We start from the raw sequence: 16,865 nt of genomic DNA on the forward strand, positions 1-16,865 counted from the left end.
ATAGTTGAACCCACGCTTCTCCTCCACCCCATTTCACCCATGTATGAAGCACGCTACACATTCACTAAGAACCCAGGAACTCACTTTGGAGTAGTCAAACGGCGGTTTCTCCTTCACCCCATTTCACACATGGATGAAGTGTTACACATTCATGCTTCTCCCCCGCCCCATTTCACACATACACGAAGTGTGCTACATATTCAATAAGCAGACAAGAACTCACCTTGGAGTAGGTGAACCTGTACCTCTCCTTCACCCCATTTCACCCATGTATGAAGTATGTGACATGTTCAATAAGAACAGGAGAACTCATCTTGGAGTAGTCAAACCTGTGCTTGCTTCTGCAGCCCATTTCACCCATGTAAGATGTGTTACGCGTTCAGTAAGCACCAGAGAACTCACCTTGGAGTAGTCGAACCCGTGCTTCTCCTTCACCCCATTTCTACACAGCGTATAGTTGTAGAACCGAGAGTTTTTGAGGAGTCCGACCCACTCCTTCCATCCCGGCGGCACATAGGAGCCATTGTATTCATTCAGGTACTTCCCGAAGAAGGCTGGAGGGAGACCAAGGCAGAGCGGAAAGTTAACAAAATGGAGAAATGGACCCTTCAGATTACCCCTCCACTCTGCTTCTTTTACTCCTGGAATGAGCCATAAAGCAAATGAGCGGTGAGGAGTCATAATAGTAATAATCATAATAATTATGATACTTAAGTGCTTACTTTGTGCCAAGCACTTTTCTAAGCACTGGGGTAGATACAAGTCATGCAGGTTGGAGACAGTCCCTGTCCCAAGTGGGGCTCACGGTCTCAATCCTCATTTTACAGATGAAGGGAACTGAGGCCCAGTGAAGTGAAGTTTCTTGCCCAAGGACACAAAGCATACAAGTGGCAGAGCCGGAATTAGAACCCAGGTCCTTCTGACTCTCGGGCCTGGGCTCTATCCACTAGGCCATGCTGTCTCTGTGCTGAATGGCAATAGATGGTGCAATCTTTGATGAGGCAAGAGGATGGGCGAGGAAGGGGGAGTGGGGCAGTACTTAAAAGGAGAAGGGGAGGGGATAAAGAAAGTGGGTTTCCTTTTGGGACTTTTTACAATTCCTCAACACCTTCCCCCACTTCTCCAGCCACCCACTCTGTACATAGCGAGTGAGTGTTTAATCTTCCATGGATGTCAAAATATTTTTTTAGCAATTTTCTCTGCCCGGAGCCTCTGTCTTACATCTCTTCCCCATCCCCCTTCTCGTCCTTCTCCTACCCTTTATAATCTCCGAAAGGTTCTTTGGAAGGGTGCACCTTTGTGGCGCAGAATATGAGGCGACAGTTAAAGGCATTCACTGCCAAATGAGATTTTTGCTCTCAGGTGCTTAGGTTTCTTGCCCACAATCTTTCTTCATTCAGGCAGCAGTTGGAAGAGGAAAATAAACCCGGGCCGCCAAGCCGCAGACTGGTAAGAAATCAGACCGAAGGCAAAGAGAGATTGGATGTAAAATGAAACATCCAGCCCTCAGCGTGGTAGGTGGGGGAATGGGGAGAGGGGGAGGGGTGCCAAGTGGCTACAGCCCAGGCTTGGGAGTCTGAAGGTCATGGGTTCTAATTCTGACTCCGCCACTTCACTGCTGTGTAATCTTGGGCAAGTCACTTTACTTCTCTGGGCCTCAGATACCTTATTTGTAAAATGGGGATTGAGACTGAGAACCCCCCACGGGACAGGGTCTGTGTCCAACTCGATTTGCTTGTATCCACCTCAACACTTAGTACATTGTAAGCGCTTAACAAATACCACGATTATAATTATTATTATTCCCCGTGGCTGTCGGTGCTTCTGATTCGAGTCGTGGGTTAAGTCCTCAAGGTATTGGCAAGATGAATTTCCAAAACTCCATATCCACCTGGCAAAACCCACCCATCTGTTGGATCTGAGATCTTTGGACATTGGATATTCACCCCATTCCCAACCCCACAGCACCTATGTACATATCTTTAAATGGTACATTATAAGTCACTTACTTATTCATATTAATGTCCATCTCCCTTAGACTGTAAGCTCGTTTTCGGCAAGGAACGTGTCTGCTAATTCTTTTGCATTGTACTCTGCCAAGTGCCTACTACAGTGCTCTGCACAGAGTAAGCGCTCAGTAAATACCATTGATTGACTTAGCTTCTGGAGTTGGCATCCCAGATGCCCTTCTCTTCAACAGCAAAATCATAATGACAATGGTAATCCTTATGGTACTTGTTCAGCGCTTAGCATTCAGTGCTGCTATTTTTGTTTTTATTGCGTGTAGCCGTCCTTGTTTTTGCTGCAATTTTGGTCTTTTTTCATTTCCTTTTTCCTTGGGTGTCTTTCACCTAGGCCCTCCCACTCAGCTATTCTTATTATCAATAATACCGATGGTCCTGGTTGAGTACTTACTATGTGCCAAGCTCTCTGCTTTATGCCGGGGTAGATACGGGACTATCGGAACAGACACTGTAGTCCCTGTCCTACAAGGGGTAACGGTATAAGGAGGAGGAGGGAGAGTGGGTACTGAATCCCCTTTTCACAGATGAGAAAACCAAAGCCCCGAGAATTGAAGTGACTTGCACAATCCCCCCAGAGAAGGCAAGGCAGACCTGGGATTAGAATCCAGGTCCTCTGGCTTCCAGGCCTATGCTCTTTCCACTTGGTTACACTGCTCCTCATCCAATTCCTGGTCTAATGCTCCCACCTGCCCCATCAATCCACCTTCTCAGCTCTTTCACCACACCAGTATGCTTATCTGCTTCCTTATATATGTCTTCCATCTATTTATCTGCCGCCATGTATTATTTGTATCTACTCTAGTGGTTTTTTCACTATTTTATTTCTGCCGATTGATGTCTCCTGGTCTTCTCCATTACCTGTTTGCTCTCCAAGGGCAGAGATTATGTCTTGTCATACTGGGGGAGGGCGGGGGGAGAAGGGGAGGTGTGTGTGTGTGTGTGTTCCTATCCCCGTCCTCGAGGGCTTAATGCAGCCCCAGGGGGACCTCAATCAATACTGCTGCAGCTGTCATTGCTGCTGGAGGTCACTGCAAGAGGGCACCCTCTCCAGAGTCCTGGTTTGGAACGGCCCTGGAGGCCAGGACCTATTTTGGATGTTCTCAGGCTCATGGACGGATGCATGGATGAGGAATGGGGAAACAATTTGGCTTTACCTGGGGCCTGCCTACACCCTTCCCATAAACCAGGCAATGGCTCCAGAAAGAAGCCAAGCCCCTGAACCACAGCCCAAGTTCGACCTGGACCCCACAGTCTGGCTCGTTCCCCCCCCCCGCACCCCACCCCCCCAGACTGGCCTTTGGAGTTGGAAGGAAAACAGTAACATTATGTATTCCTAACTTACTAAATGCCAAGCCCTGGGGCGGAAATGAGAGAATCAGACTGGACAGAGCCCCTGACCATAGGGAGTTCACAATCTACAGAACAGATCAGTCAGCCCCATTTTACAGGTAAGGAAACTGAGGCACGGAGAGACTGAGTGACTCGCCCCAGGTCCCCCAGCCGGCGAATGGCTGAGCCGGGACCAGAGCCCAGGTGTCTCGGCTTCCTCTCCGCCCGGCCACGCTGCCCAGTGATGTGAAGAACCAGCGGGGATTTGGGGGGGGTGCTGGACCGGCGTCCCCCGCGCCGGATCCGGTCTGCCTCACCTGTCCTATACCCGGTGTTGTTGAGGTAGACGGCGAAGCTGCGGACCTCGTGCTGGGCCTGCCAGGAGGGCGAGGAGCAGTTCTCGTTGTTGGTGTAGGTGTTGTGGTTGTGAACGTACTTCCCGGTGAGGATGGAGGAGCGGGATGGGCAGCACATGGGCGTGGTCACGAAAGCGTTGATGAAGTGGGCTCCTCCCTGCTCCATGATGCGGCGCGTCTTGTTCATCACCTGCATGGAACCTGGAACGGCCAGACCCTTATTATTATTAATAATTATAATTGTAAAGATAATTATGGTATTCGTTAAGCCAAGCACTGTTCTAAGTGCTGGGGTTAATACGAGGTAATCAGGCTGTCCCGCGTGGGGCTCACCGTCTTAATCCCCTTTTTCCAGATGAGGGAACTGAGGCCCAGAGAAGTGACTTGCTCAAGGTCACAAAGCAGATGAGCGGATGAGTTGGGATTAGAGCCCAGGTCCTTCTGACTCCCAGGTCTGTGCTTTAACCATTAGGCCACACTGCTTTGTATACCAGCCATTAGGTGCTAACCATGTTCCAGACATTATATCCAGCACTGGGGTAGATACAGTTATCAACCCCTCCATCCCCCTCTCTGTCACTTTGGCCTCAGACTTCCAGCTCCTTGAGGGCAGGACTCATGTCTCTTAACTCCAATGGACTCTCCCAAGGGCTTTGTACATCACTGAGGACAGTGCCGGGCACATAGTTAGCGCTTAACAAATACCATTATTGTTATCAGAGTGCTCTGCTTCGTGAGCATTGCAGATTGCTCAGTAGAGTACTGGACCAGCCGAGGGAAGGAGGGCACTTAAACGGGGATTGAGACCGTGAGCGCCATGAGGGGCAGCGACTGTGTCCAACTGGATTATCTTGCATCTACTCCAGTGCTTAGAATAGTGTCTGGCCTGCCTGTTAAGTAAACGCTTAACAAATGCCATAAAAATAGAAAATTTCAAAATGGAAAAAAATAAAGTGCTGAAGGCCACGGTAAATCCAACGGCCCCTGAAATGCTTCATCAGTCAGAGGCCACGGCTACCCGAGGCAGAGCCTCGCTCCCTGCCCCTTGTCCCCCCCGGTGAGGACCATACTGCGAGAAGCAGCATGGCCTAGTGGCTAGAGCACAGGCCCGGGAGTCACAAGGTCATGGGTTCTAATCCCAGATCTGCTCCTTGTCTGTTGTGTGACCTTGGGTGAGTTACCTCACTTCTAAGCACTTCAGTTCCCTCATCTGTACAATGGGGATTAAGACCGCGAGCCCCATGTGGGACAGGGACTGAGTCCAACCCAATTAGCCTGTCTTTACCCCAGCACTTAGTACAGTGCTTGACACATAGTAAGCACTTAATAAATCTTTTTCAATTTTTTTTAATGTCGGACAGGGACCGTCCTGCCCGATTTGCTTGTACTCCCCACCAGAGCTTAGTACCGTGCCTAACCAATAGTAAGTGCTTAACGAATGCCACACATATATTAATTAGACTGTGTGGGACCGGGACCGTGTCCAACCTGATTTGCTTGTATGCACCCCAGCATTTAGTACAGTCCCTGGCATATAGTAAGCACGTAACAAATACCACAATGATTAATTATTCTTATTATCCCCCACCAATTTCCGGGGCAGCCGCATAGCCGTCCAAACCGCCCGCCTCCCGACTTCCGGAGTAAGATGCTCTCTGACCCATCTCACGCCCAACCAAATCCACCTCAGACGACAGAGGCTTCTGTGCATAAACAGTACTAGAAGCTCAGCAACCCCTTGGGGGAGAGAAGCTTGCTTTAATGAAACTGCTGTAATGACAAGTCTCTATAAATCACCCCATCTTTAATACGGAAACATATGATCTCATCTCGGTCGCCTGCTTGAGGACTGATGCAAACTGACAGCTCCAGTGGAAAGGAAAACTCCCGAACACCCTTCCGTTTGGGAGATGTTGTAAAACAGGGCTGTGCCAGTCAGCCATAACTTGCTCCCACACAAGCTTCGGGACAACAAGGGAAAATAGGAATTGGATTCTCCGCAGGCCAGGCGACCCTCGCAGGCTGTGTTTGGTTGGTGGAGGGGATGGAAGACAGAATCCGAGCCTTTCTGAGGGTTTGGGCTTTTATTTTTTTGGTATTTGGTAAGGGCTCGCTAGGTGCCAAGCAGTGGCTGGGGTTACCCTTCCTGGTAGGGAGTGGGTTTGAAAAATACCATTAAAAAAATAAAAAGTAAAATGGCAGTGGTGCCTTGGAAACTCTGGGGGAGCTAGGCTGCTTCTCCCAGATCCTTTGCTTTGTTTCTACTAAACCCTCCTTTCTTCTCTCACTCCCTTCTGCGTAGCCATGACTTGCTCCTTTCATTCATCCCCCCTCCCAGCCCCACAGTACTTATGTACCTGTCATTTATTTATTTTTATTCATCTCTGTCTCTCCCTCTAGACTGTAAGCTTATTGTGGGCAGGAAATGTGCCTGTTTATTGTTATATTGTATTCTCCCAAGTGCTTAGTACAGTGGTCTGCACACAGTAAGCACTCAATAAATATAACTGACATGATTTTGTTCCACCCACTGGTCAGTACTGGGGCAGCTGGGCCAGTCAGACCCTCTTTTTTTTTAAAATGGTATTTGTTAAACACACTGAATCTCAGAGAAGTTAAAAGTGACTTGCTCGAGTTCACAAAACAGACAAGTGGAGGAACCAGGTTTAGAATCCAGGTCCTTTGACTTCCAGGCCCACGTCGCTAGGCGACAATACTAATGGTATTCTCTCTCTCTAGATTGTAAGTTCGTGGTGGGCAGGGAATCTATCTGTTTATTGTCAGGTTGTACTCTCCCAAGCACTCAGTACAGTGCTTCGCACACAGTAAGTGCTCAATGAATATGATTGAATGAATGAATTTAAGTGCTTACTTACTGTGGGCCAGGCACTGAAGTCAGCAATGGAGTAAATGAAAGACGATCAGGTCAAACACAGTCCCTGTCCCACAAGGGGCCCAAAAGTAGAAGAGAGAACAGGTATAGAATCCTCATTTTATAGATGAGGAAACCGACGTCCCCGAGAAGTTAAGTGATTTGCCCAAGGTCCCACAGCAGATAGGAGGTGGAGCCCGGGTTAGAACCCAGGTACCCTGACTCCTAGACCTGTGCTTTTTTCACTAGGCCAAGTCCATTCACTCCATGACTTTCCAATGCTATGCTAGAATTTGCTCATTTCCATCAGCTAACAATAATTACTGTTCGGGGCACTCAATAAAAATAATTATATTGGATTTCACCTCCGATCTGCTTTTAAACGAGAGCTCTATTACAGCGAAGAAACTATGAGCCCTGCCTGAGGTTGCCTAAAACAGGAGAGAATTTGTTGAGATAAAAGCACTAAAAACTTGCTCCTAAACCCAAAATCAATTAGACGGCGGCTTGCAGAAGCTGTGACCAATTTTTCATTAAAAGACATCCTTTTAGAGTCATAAAGATTACGCAACTTTTTTTTTTCAGGCAGCAGTTTCCATAAGTGTTTGAATGAAGACCGTGGTATCATTATCCTTGCTGGAGTTAAGAGGTTGATAGGAATCCTGGTCAATGGGCATGCTGCTAAATCCGGGAAAGTTATTCAGTAGCTCATAAGTAATTATTGCTATTTTCTAACCCTGCTTTTCCTTTTTTTTTGGTAATAATAGTTAAGCACTTACTATATGTCAAGCACGATTCTGAGAGCTGGGATAGATACAAGTTAATCAGGTTGGACACAGTCCCTGTCCCACTTGAGGTTCACAGTCTAAATAGGAGGGCGAACAGGTATTGAATCCCCATTTTACAGATGAGAAAACAGGCACAGAGAAGTTAAGTGACTTGCCCAAGGTCACACAGCACCGGTGGAGCTGAGATTAGAATCCCGGCTCCGCCACTTGTCAGGTGTGTGACTGTGGGCAAGTCACTTAACTTCTCTGTGCCTCAGTTACCTCATCTGTAAAATGGGGATTAAGACGGTGAGCCCCACGTGGGACAACGTGATTCCCTTCTGTCTACCCCAGCGCTTAGAACAGTGCTCTGCACAAAGTAAGCGCTTAACAAATACCAACATTATTATTACTATTAGAACCCAGGTCCTCTGGCTTCCAGGCCCATGCTTTATCCAATAGCTGGTGGCTTTATTCCTCCTTCCTTTTCCCATTCCACTTGCCACCTGCTTATAGTTCCCTGCTCGCAGAGGAAGCCCAGACTTGTTTAGTTGTCACATTAAAGTTTCTCAGTTGTGTGGACAGAGAGGAAAAGTGCATTGTATGAATGGGGGCTGACACAGCATGGCTTAATGGAAAGAGCAGGGACCTGGAAGTCAGAGGATATGGGTTCTATCCTGCTTCTGCCACAAATCTGCTGTGTGACCTTGGGCAAGTCGCTTCACTTCTCTGAGCCTCAGTTACCCCATCTGTAACATGGGGATTAAGACTGTGAGCCTCCATGTGGGACAGGGACTGTGTCCAACCCAATTTTCTTGTACCTACTCCATTGTTTGGAACAGTGCTTAGCACATAATGACTAAACAAATACCACAATTATTATTATTATTATTATTAGAAACGTTCCTTGCCCACAGCAAATTACTTGTGGATGAAACACAGCAGAATCTCAGAAAGAAGAGGAGAAATCGTTATGTTTGTGCACAGGAGAGGCATCCTTGTGTTTCTAGCAGTTTCCATTCTTCTTGAGGGCAGGGAATGGGCCACTTCTTTGTCTTGTACTTCCCAAGTGCTTAATACAGCACATTGAACCCAGTGGGTGCTCAATAAATACAACTGCTACTTCAATCAATCAAAGCTTACTATGTGCAGAGCACTGTAAAAAACACTTTCAAGAGTATATTAAATCAGGTAGGCACGATCCCTGCCCTTATGGAACTTGCAATCTAGTGGGGGAGACCAACACTAAAATAAATTACATTTACGTGGAAGTGATACAGTGTGAAGACAGATGATAGCAATAATAATAATGGTATTTGTTAAGTACTTACTATATGCCAAACACTGTACTAAACGCTGGGGAAGATACGAGATAATCAGGCCCCTCATGGGGCTCACAGTCTAAGTAGGAGGGAGAATGGGTATTGAATCCCCATTTTGAAGATGAGGAAACGGAGACACAAAGAAACGAAGTGATTTACTCAAGGTCACACAGCAGATACGGGCAGGAGTCGGAATTAGAATCCAGTTCCTTCTGACTCCCAGGTTCATGTTCTATTAGGTCACACTTATCATTATTATCATTATTACTAATATTATGGAAGAAAACACTAACAACTGAAAATTTAATAGGCTCTATCCTCAAGCCTATGGCCCATTCTATGTGTGAAGATGATGATAATAATAATAATAGTGGTATTTATTGAGCACCTATGTGCAAGCACTGTGCTAAGCATTGGAGTAGATAATAATGTTGGTATTTGTTAAGCGCTTACTATGTGCGGAGCAGTGTTCTAAGCGGTGGGGTAGATACAGGGTAATCAGGTCGTCCCACGTGAGACTCACAGTTAATTCCCATTTTACAGATGAGGTAACTGAGGCACAGAGAAGTGAAGTGACCTGCCCACAGTCACACAGCTGACAAGTGGCAGATCCGGGAGTCGAACTCATGACCTCTGACTCCGAAGCCCAGGCTCTTTCCACTGAGCCATGAGATAATCAGATTGGATACAGTCTCTATCCCACAAAGGGCTCATGCACTAACTCCCTGCTCCATAATAATAACGATAATAATAATTATTAGCACTTACTATGTGCCAAGCACTGGTCTAAGTGCTGGGGTAGGTACAAGGTAATCAGGTTGGACACAGTCCCTGTCCCATATGGGGGCTCACATTCTTAATCCCTATTTTTCAGAAGAGGTAACTGAGGCCCAGAGAAGCCAAGTGACTTGCCCAAGGCCACACTGCAGACAAGTGGCAGAGCTGGGATTAGAACCCATGACCTTCCGACTCCCAGGCCCGTACTCTAGCCACTAGGCCACGCTGCTTCTCCATCAGACCATGATAGGCGAGTCTGACCGAACACTGCTTGAAATTGGAAAGAGTCCTGAACTGACTTGAAAACCGAAGACCGCAGCCCAAGAAATCTGTAGCACAGACGAGCAGAAAATAGAAATTGATAAATTTTTTAGGCCTCCCCCTGAACGTCAAGTCGTAAAAAGGCTGTGAGTTAATGCACTTTAGCCTTTCTTTCCTTTCTGAAATCGGCCTGTGTTGTAATCGAAAGAAAACCTTGCTATCTTTCTCTGAAAGCAACTCAAAGCATCTTCTAATCCTATCCAGTGTGATCCAGTTTTGTTTGTTGGCTCTTGCTTTTGGCATGGATCTGAAAAGCGGGATGTTTTAAAATTTTAGAACAAGAGGAATATTAGGGTCGACTATTGAGTGGTTACACGCATCATGATGATCAATCAGTCAACCATATTTATTGAGCACTTACTGCATGAAGAGCACTATATTAAGCGCTTGGGAGAGTACCCTATAACAGAATTGTGAGTCATGAATCCTCGCCCACAACGAGCTTATAGTCTAGAGGTGGGGGAGACAGAAGGACGGTGAATTGGCTTTGCATCTGCATTTTCAGAACATGAAGCACAGAGCAGTGAAATGACTTGTCCAAGGTCACACAGAAGGCAAGCGACAGAGCCAGGAATAGAACTCAGATTAGAGGAAAGAGCCCAGGTTTGGGAGTCAGAGGTCGTGTGCTTTAATCCCGCTTCTGCCACTTGTCAGCTGTGTGACTTTGGGCAAGTCACAACTTCTCTGGGCCTCAGTTCCCTCATCTGTAAAATAGGGATGAAGTCTGTGAGCCCTACGTGGGACACCTTGATTACCTTCTACTACCCCAGCGCTTAGAACAGTGCTTTGCACATAGTAAGCACTTAACAAATGCCATCATTATTATTATTATCCTCCAACTCCCAGGCCAGGCTCTTTCCACTGAACTGCACTGCTTCTAGAGGAGATATATTACTTCCATTTCACAGATGTGGCAAAGGAGGCTCAGAGAAGACAGGTGACTTATCCATGGTCACCCGGCAGACACTCAGCAGTTCCTTAGTTTCCAGACCTGTGCTCCGTTCACCATGTCACACCACCTGCCTTTGCACTTTTTATTTGAGATTGGATCTGAAAGAATCTATTATGCACTGAGTTCTGTTGGCTAGCCTTGTAGCCACATTAATTTACATCTGGATTTACTGTGGCACATCCGTGCCAGAGGAGGCTTGTGGGCCAGTGGCAGGTCAGAACCTAAGCAGTACCCTCACTAGGTTCTGCCCCTGCCCCATGTGCCATCTGCTCAGTGCCGGGCACATAGTAAGCGCTTAACAAATACCATTATTATTATTATCCAGCCTCGTGTCCTGTCTCTAGCAGGGGAAAGACCAGAAAGGGACCAGATTTCAGTCGGTTGTATTTATTGAGCACGCACTATGTGCAGATCACTGTACTAAGTGCTTTGAAGAGTACAGAAGAACAATAAACAAGCACTCTAGACTGTAAGATCACTGTGGAAAGGGAAGGTGTCTGTTTATTGTTATTCCATACTCTCCCAACCACCAAGTCAAGGTGAAGCTGAAGGGAGTGGAAGAAGAGGAAAGGAGGGGTTAGTCAGGCACGGCTTCTTGGAGGAGATGGGCCTCAGATTTAAGAACTGAGCCCATCCCACACCCTTTAAATCCTCATCCTTATTTTCTGTTGCTTCTCCCCCGATCTATCTTTTGTTTTAATGACTGTCTCCCCTGTTATAGTATAAGCTCCTTTAAGGGATCCTGTTTACTTACTCTAGTGTACTCTCTCAAGTGCTTAGGACAGTGATTTGCCCACAATTAGCACTCAAATATCACTGAGTGATTACTGTGCTCACCTCAATGCTTCCTACAGTGCTTTGCACAGTAGATGCTTAAATATGCTGAGAAGCAGCATGACCTAGTGGATAGAACCCGGGTCTAGGAGTCAGAAGGACCTGGGTTCTAAATCCGGCTCCGCCACTTGTCAGCTGTGTGACGTTGGGCAAGTCACATCATTTCTCTGGGCCTGAGGAACCTCATCTGTAAATTGGGGATTAAAGGCTGCGACCCCCATGTTGGGCTTGGACTGTGTCTGATCCGATTAGCTTGTATCTACCCCGGTGCTTAGTACAGTGACTGGGACATAGTAAGTGCTAAATAAATAACCTTAAAAAATACCACTACTTGATCGATTGTGCAACTTTCTGTGGTTATAACTTGCCCTCATTCTCCCCAACCGCATTTCCATTTGTTTGTTTTGAACCTACCCTCTCCAACCTTCTAAATCAAAGGCTTTGGGAGGCAGGAGGAATGAGGGGTGGCTTTGGAGGCAATCATTTTCCAGAGAAAGATGGGAGTTCCCTTGATCCAAATCTACATAAAGATTTGGATTAGGGGGAGTCCTGAAGTTATGCTTACAGGGGTTGAGAATCTAGCCCAAAGCTGAGGTGGGGGGATTGGAGTTGGGGATTCTTACCGAGTTCTACATCCTGATCATCTGTCAGGACGAGAATGATGTTCGGGCGGATGTTTCTTCTGTCCCGCTGAAATCTCCCCTTCAGACGCTGGTTTGACAAGAAAGCTGAGCTCTCATCCAGCAGAGAGAAGACGGTCATAGTGAATAATCCAAGGATAATGCTGTATGGTGCCATTATTTTGCTGATTCTGTGTTCTTTCAGGATGTGGAGGGCGGCGGGTGGGAGGTTTGAAGTCGTCTTGTCTTTTTCCCTCTTTACTTTCAGATCTAAAGTGGGTGGAAGATAATCAGGTCACTATTTATGCAAAAATAAACCCAGCGCTCGTGGCTCGCATAACAACATGAAAAGGATGATTTGGCTTGAACAATGCTATTTCCTCTGAAAAGAATGAGGGGCCCTCAGGTTTTTCCCAAATCCACCAAAGACAGTAGCCAAGTATTTGCAGTTGATCCTGGCAAAACAGAAGAGAAGCTAGTGGATAAAGAACGAGCTTGGGAGTCAGAAGGACTGGGGTTCTAATCCTGGCTCCGCCACAGATCTACTGTGTGATCTTGGACAAGTCACTTCACTTCTCTGGGCCTCAGTTACCTCATCTGTAAAATGGGGATTGAGACCGTGAGCCCCACGTGGGACAGGGACTGTTCTGACCTGATTGACTTGTTTCTATCCTTGTGCTTAGCACAGTGTGTAAGGGCCTAATAGATACTACAATCATCCTACTAGATTGGAAGGTTCTCATAGGCAGGAATCTAATGTATTCTCTGAAGTGCTTGGTACAATGTCCTGCATAGAGTAAGCACTTGGATAAACACACCACTGATTAAAAAGACTGACCATAAAGGCATTCAGTGCTTCTCACTGGGACTAGAGCAGCTAAAAACTGACAAATGGCCAATCTAGTGGCAGATGAAATCCCAATCCAAGTGGATAGTGAACCTCTACATTCACCTCAGTCTATAAAATCCCTGCCCTTTCTTTATTGTAAAGACACGGTGACGTAGACCATCATGGAGGAGAAAGTCACTGCATAGTAGTAGAAGTAATAGTATATATTAAGTGCTTAGTGTGCAGCGCTAAGCCCTGGGGGAAAATACACAGGAAAGAATTAAACACGGTCTCTGTCCCTTGTGGGGCTCACAATCTATAAAAATGGACCGGGCCCTTGGTTATCAGGAATAGATTTATTGTGTTCTGGACACCCTCGAGAATGTTTTGGTATCAAAGCGTTTATGCACCTGCAGATTCAAAAATCCACCTTAACTATGCATCATGGAGATGTGATTTAGCCTGGAGAGGGATTATACAAAGATCACCGGTCTGCACCTGTTGTTCAACCTTAGGAGTTTTTTGTCTTTTTTTTTTTTAAATTGTATTTGTAAAGCACTTACTATGTGCCAGGTCGTATACTATGCTCTGGGATAGATACAAGCTAACAGGTTGGAAACAGTCCATATCCCCCATGGGACTCACAGTCTTAATTCCCATTTTACAGATGAGGTAACTGAGGCCCTGAGGAGTGAAGTGACTTACCCAAGTCACACAGCAGATAAGTGGAGGAGCCAGGATTAGAACCTAGGTCCTACTGACTCTGAGGTCCGTGCCCTACCCACTAGACCATGCTACTTCTTAGATGAACCTGGAGCAGTCTGCCCTAAATCCAATCAGGATTTCACCACTTGGCTGATCATCACTACAATCAAGATCAATTGAGCACAAATCGGAAATCACACAAATCACACAAATCAGCGTCCAGGGCACATGGGATTATACAAGAAGACAACAAGGGCCCTCTTTAGCTCTGGTGCCGCAAGCCCAGGGCTAGGTTTGTTCCTCATGGAGGGCTCACACACATCTGGATTTCTATCAAATTTCAGCTGGAATTCAAGGGATTAATGCCATTTTCTTTCTGTAACGGAAGTCAAAGCACCAGCGAGAGACTGGCTAGAAAATAACAAGCGCTAATTATTTCATCAGCTCAAGCGATCAATGAGTCAATTTTTCTGAATTCCCCATGCACGGGCTCTCCTGGGCCTGGGGCCAGTGACCTCTCAGAATGCAGCAGAAATCAATTAAAAAATGACACAGGGGAAGCCCTCTGCTTTTTGTATAGACTCAAAGTGCCTGAACTGTCAGGGTCCACAGTGAATTCTATTCAGCGGAAAAAGTGATTTGATATTCTATCCACAAAGCAAAATAAGAGACCTTTACTTTCCCAAAACATATTCCCCAACCTCCCAAGTAATTCCCTTCCTGGGTATCTGCCACCTTCTCCTCTACTTGGCAAAGTCCTTCCTAAACCATGATGGAGCCTGACAAAATGACTAATTTCTGATACTGACTGAAAAATTAGCACCTGTTTCTGTAACCGGTAACCCTCAGGTAATAATAATAATGATAGCATTTGTTAGGCCCTTACTATGTGCCAAGCACTATTCTAAGCACTGGGGTAGATACGAGGTTGTCCCACGTGAGGCTCGCAATCTTAATCGTCATTTTACAGATGAGATAGCTGAGGCACAGAGAAGTTAAGTGACTTGCCCAAAGTCATATAGCTGATAAGTGTGGAGCAGGGATTAGAACCCACCACCTCTGACTCCCAATCCCATGCTCTTGCCACTAAGCCACGCTGCTTCGACTAGGTAGCACGGCCCATGTCCTACCTCTGTCCTGGAATGGCCCTCCCTCCTCAAATCCGCCAATCACACTTCCCCCTTCAAAGCCCTACTGAAGGCTCACCATCTTCCAAAAGGCCTTCCAGACTAAGTCCCCCTTTTCTTCAGTTCCCCCTCCCATCCCCAATGCCCCAACTTGCTCCTTTGCTCTACCCTTCCACCCCACAGCACTTATGTATATATGTACATACCTATAATTCTATTTATATTGATGGTATTGATGCCTGTTTTCTTGTTTTGATGTCTGTCTCCCCCCTTCTAGACTGTAAACCCAGGGTGGGCAGGGGTTGTCGCTCTTTCTGAATTGTACTTTCCAAGCGCTTAGTACAGTGCTCTGCAAACAGTAAGCACTCAATAAATACGATCGAATGAATGAAAAGGTAGGTAGAGAATAATAATCACGGTATTTAAGCGCTTACTATGTGCTGAGCACTATATGACTTGGTATTTATCAAGGGTTGCCTTTCACATATACCCCTTTTCATAAATAATTGTGGTATTAAGTGCTTACTATGTGCCAAGCACTGCATTTAAGCCAAGCACAGGTCCTGTCCTACATGGGGGTCCCAGTCTAAGGAGGAGGGAGAACAGATCGTCAACCCCCAGTTTATAGAGACGCACAGAGAAGTGAAGTCCAAGGTCACCCAGCAGGCAAGTGGCAGAGTTGGAATTAAAACCCAGCTCCTCTAACTCCCAGGCCCACTAGGCCACACTGTTTCTCCTAGACACATACGCCATCGACTCTTGCGTTACTTGCGGAGTTTAGATGGACGTTCTCTTGAAAGACCCTTTATCCTGTGGGTAGAGCAAGAGGCTGGGAGAAAAGACAGGTAGGTTCCCTTCCAATTTTGCCAGTAATAATAATAGTAATAATTGCGATATTTGTTATGCGCTTACTATGTGGCAGGCACTGTACTAAGGGCTGGGGTGGATTCATTCATTCATTCAGTTGTATTTACTGAGCACTTACTGTGTGCAAAGCACTGTAATGAGCACTTGGGAGGGTACGATACTGCAAGAAACAGACACACTCTCTGTCCTCAATGTGCTTACAGTCCAGATGGGGAGACAGACATTAGTATAATTAAAAAACACAGATATACGTGATTACAGAAACATACGTAATTACAGAAATGTACATATCTGTATCTGGATACAAGCAAATCGGGTTGGACACAGTCCCCTATCCCAGGTGGGGCTCCCATTTTACAGATGAGGTAACTGAGGCCTAGGAAAATTAAATGACTTCTATCGTCCCTCCAGGAACCCCGGCAACATTTCGCTTCCTCCCAAGTAGCCTCAGATAAGGAAGTAGGGCCGACTGTTGGTTTGGTGGAAAGCTACTGAGCCTCTGGTTACCCACCCCCTGGCTCTCTGGCTGGGTACTATTTAGGCCTTGTTTCTCCAGAGAGCTCTATTTGGCATGCATGCCCATTTCCTCGCCCCATTGAATTGTGTGTGGGCCACTCCTGAGAGTTCAACACCCAAGAGACCCTGCCAGCTCCTGGAAAGCAACATTCTTATGCAGATTGGGGGATTAGCTGACTCTTGCTCAGCTTGCTGGGGAAGGACCTGTCTGTGGACTGATCAATCCTATTTACTGAGCACTTATTGTGCGTAGAGCATGTACTAAGAGTCTGGGGGAGAACATTACAACGGAACTGGTAGACTCGCTCCCTGCCCACAACGAGCTTACAGTATAGAGGAATAATAAAATAAAATAACTGTGGTATTTGTTAAATGCTTTGTGAGCTCACTGTGGGCAGGGATTTTCACTGTTTATTCCATTGTTCTTTCCCAAGCGCTTAATAGAGTGGTCTGCACACAGTAAGCGCTTAATAAGTACAATTGAATGAATGTGCCAAGCATTGTTCTAATCGCTGGGGTAAATACAAGATAATCAGGTTGAACACAGTCCCTGTCCCACATGGGGGCTCACAGTCTTAATCCCCATTTTACAGATGAGGTAACTGAGGCCCAGAGAATTGCAGACACTTGCCAAGGTCACACAGCAG

The 16,865-nt window shown here is 46.4% G+C and overlaps 1 protein-coding gene across 6 annotated transcripts in view; it reads right to left on the reverse strand.

The window, feature by feature from the left end:
* The window catches only part of LOC114813761 (extracellular sulfatase Sulf-2-like), a 66,444-nt gene that overhangs the window by 39,939 nt on the left and 9,640 nt on the right, over positions 1 to 16,865 (reverse strand). For 5 of the 6 annotated variants that reach the window (XM_029070615.1, XM_029070618.2, XM_029070617.1 and 2 more), the window contains 3 exons: positions 12,178 to 12,444; positions 3,671 to 3,910; positions 403 to 554 (listed from right to left, as the gene is read on the reverse strand). In XM_029070615.1, the coding sequence (XP_028926448.1) occupies positions 403 to 554; positions 3,671 to 3,910; positions 12,178 to 12,352 (567 nt within the window). In that variant the 5' untranslated portion in view covers positions 12,353 to 12,444. Of the gene's footprint in view, positions 1 to 402; positions 555 to 3,670; positions 3,911 to 6,585; positions 6,649 to 12,177; positions 12,445 to 16,865 lie in introns of those variants that run through there. The other variant, XM_029070619.1, reaches the window with a different exon arrangement.

The sequence above is a fragment of the Ornithorhynchus anatinus genome, chromosome 8, assembly GCF_004115215.2.
Source record: "Ornithorhynchus anatinus isolate Pmale09 chromosome 8, mOrnAna1.pri.v4, whole genome shotgun sequence".
Taxonomy (NCBI): Eukaryota; Metazoa; Chordata; class Mammalia; order Monotremata; family Ornithorhynchidae; genus Ornithorhynchus; species Ornithorhynchus anatinus.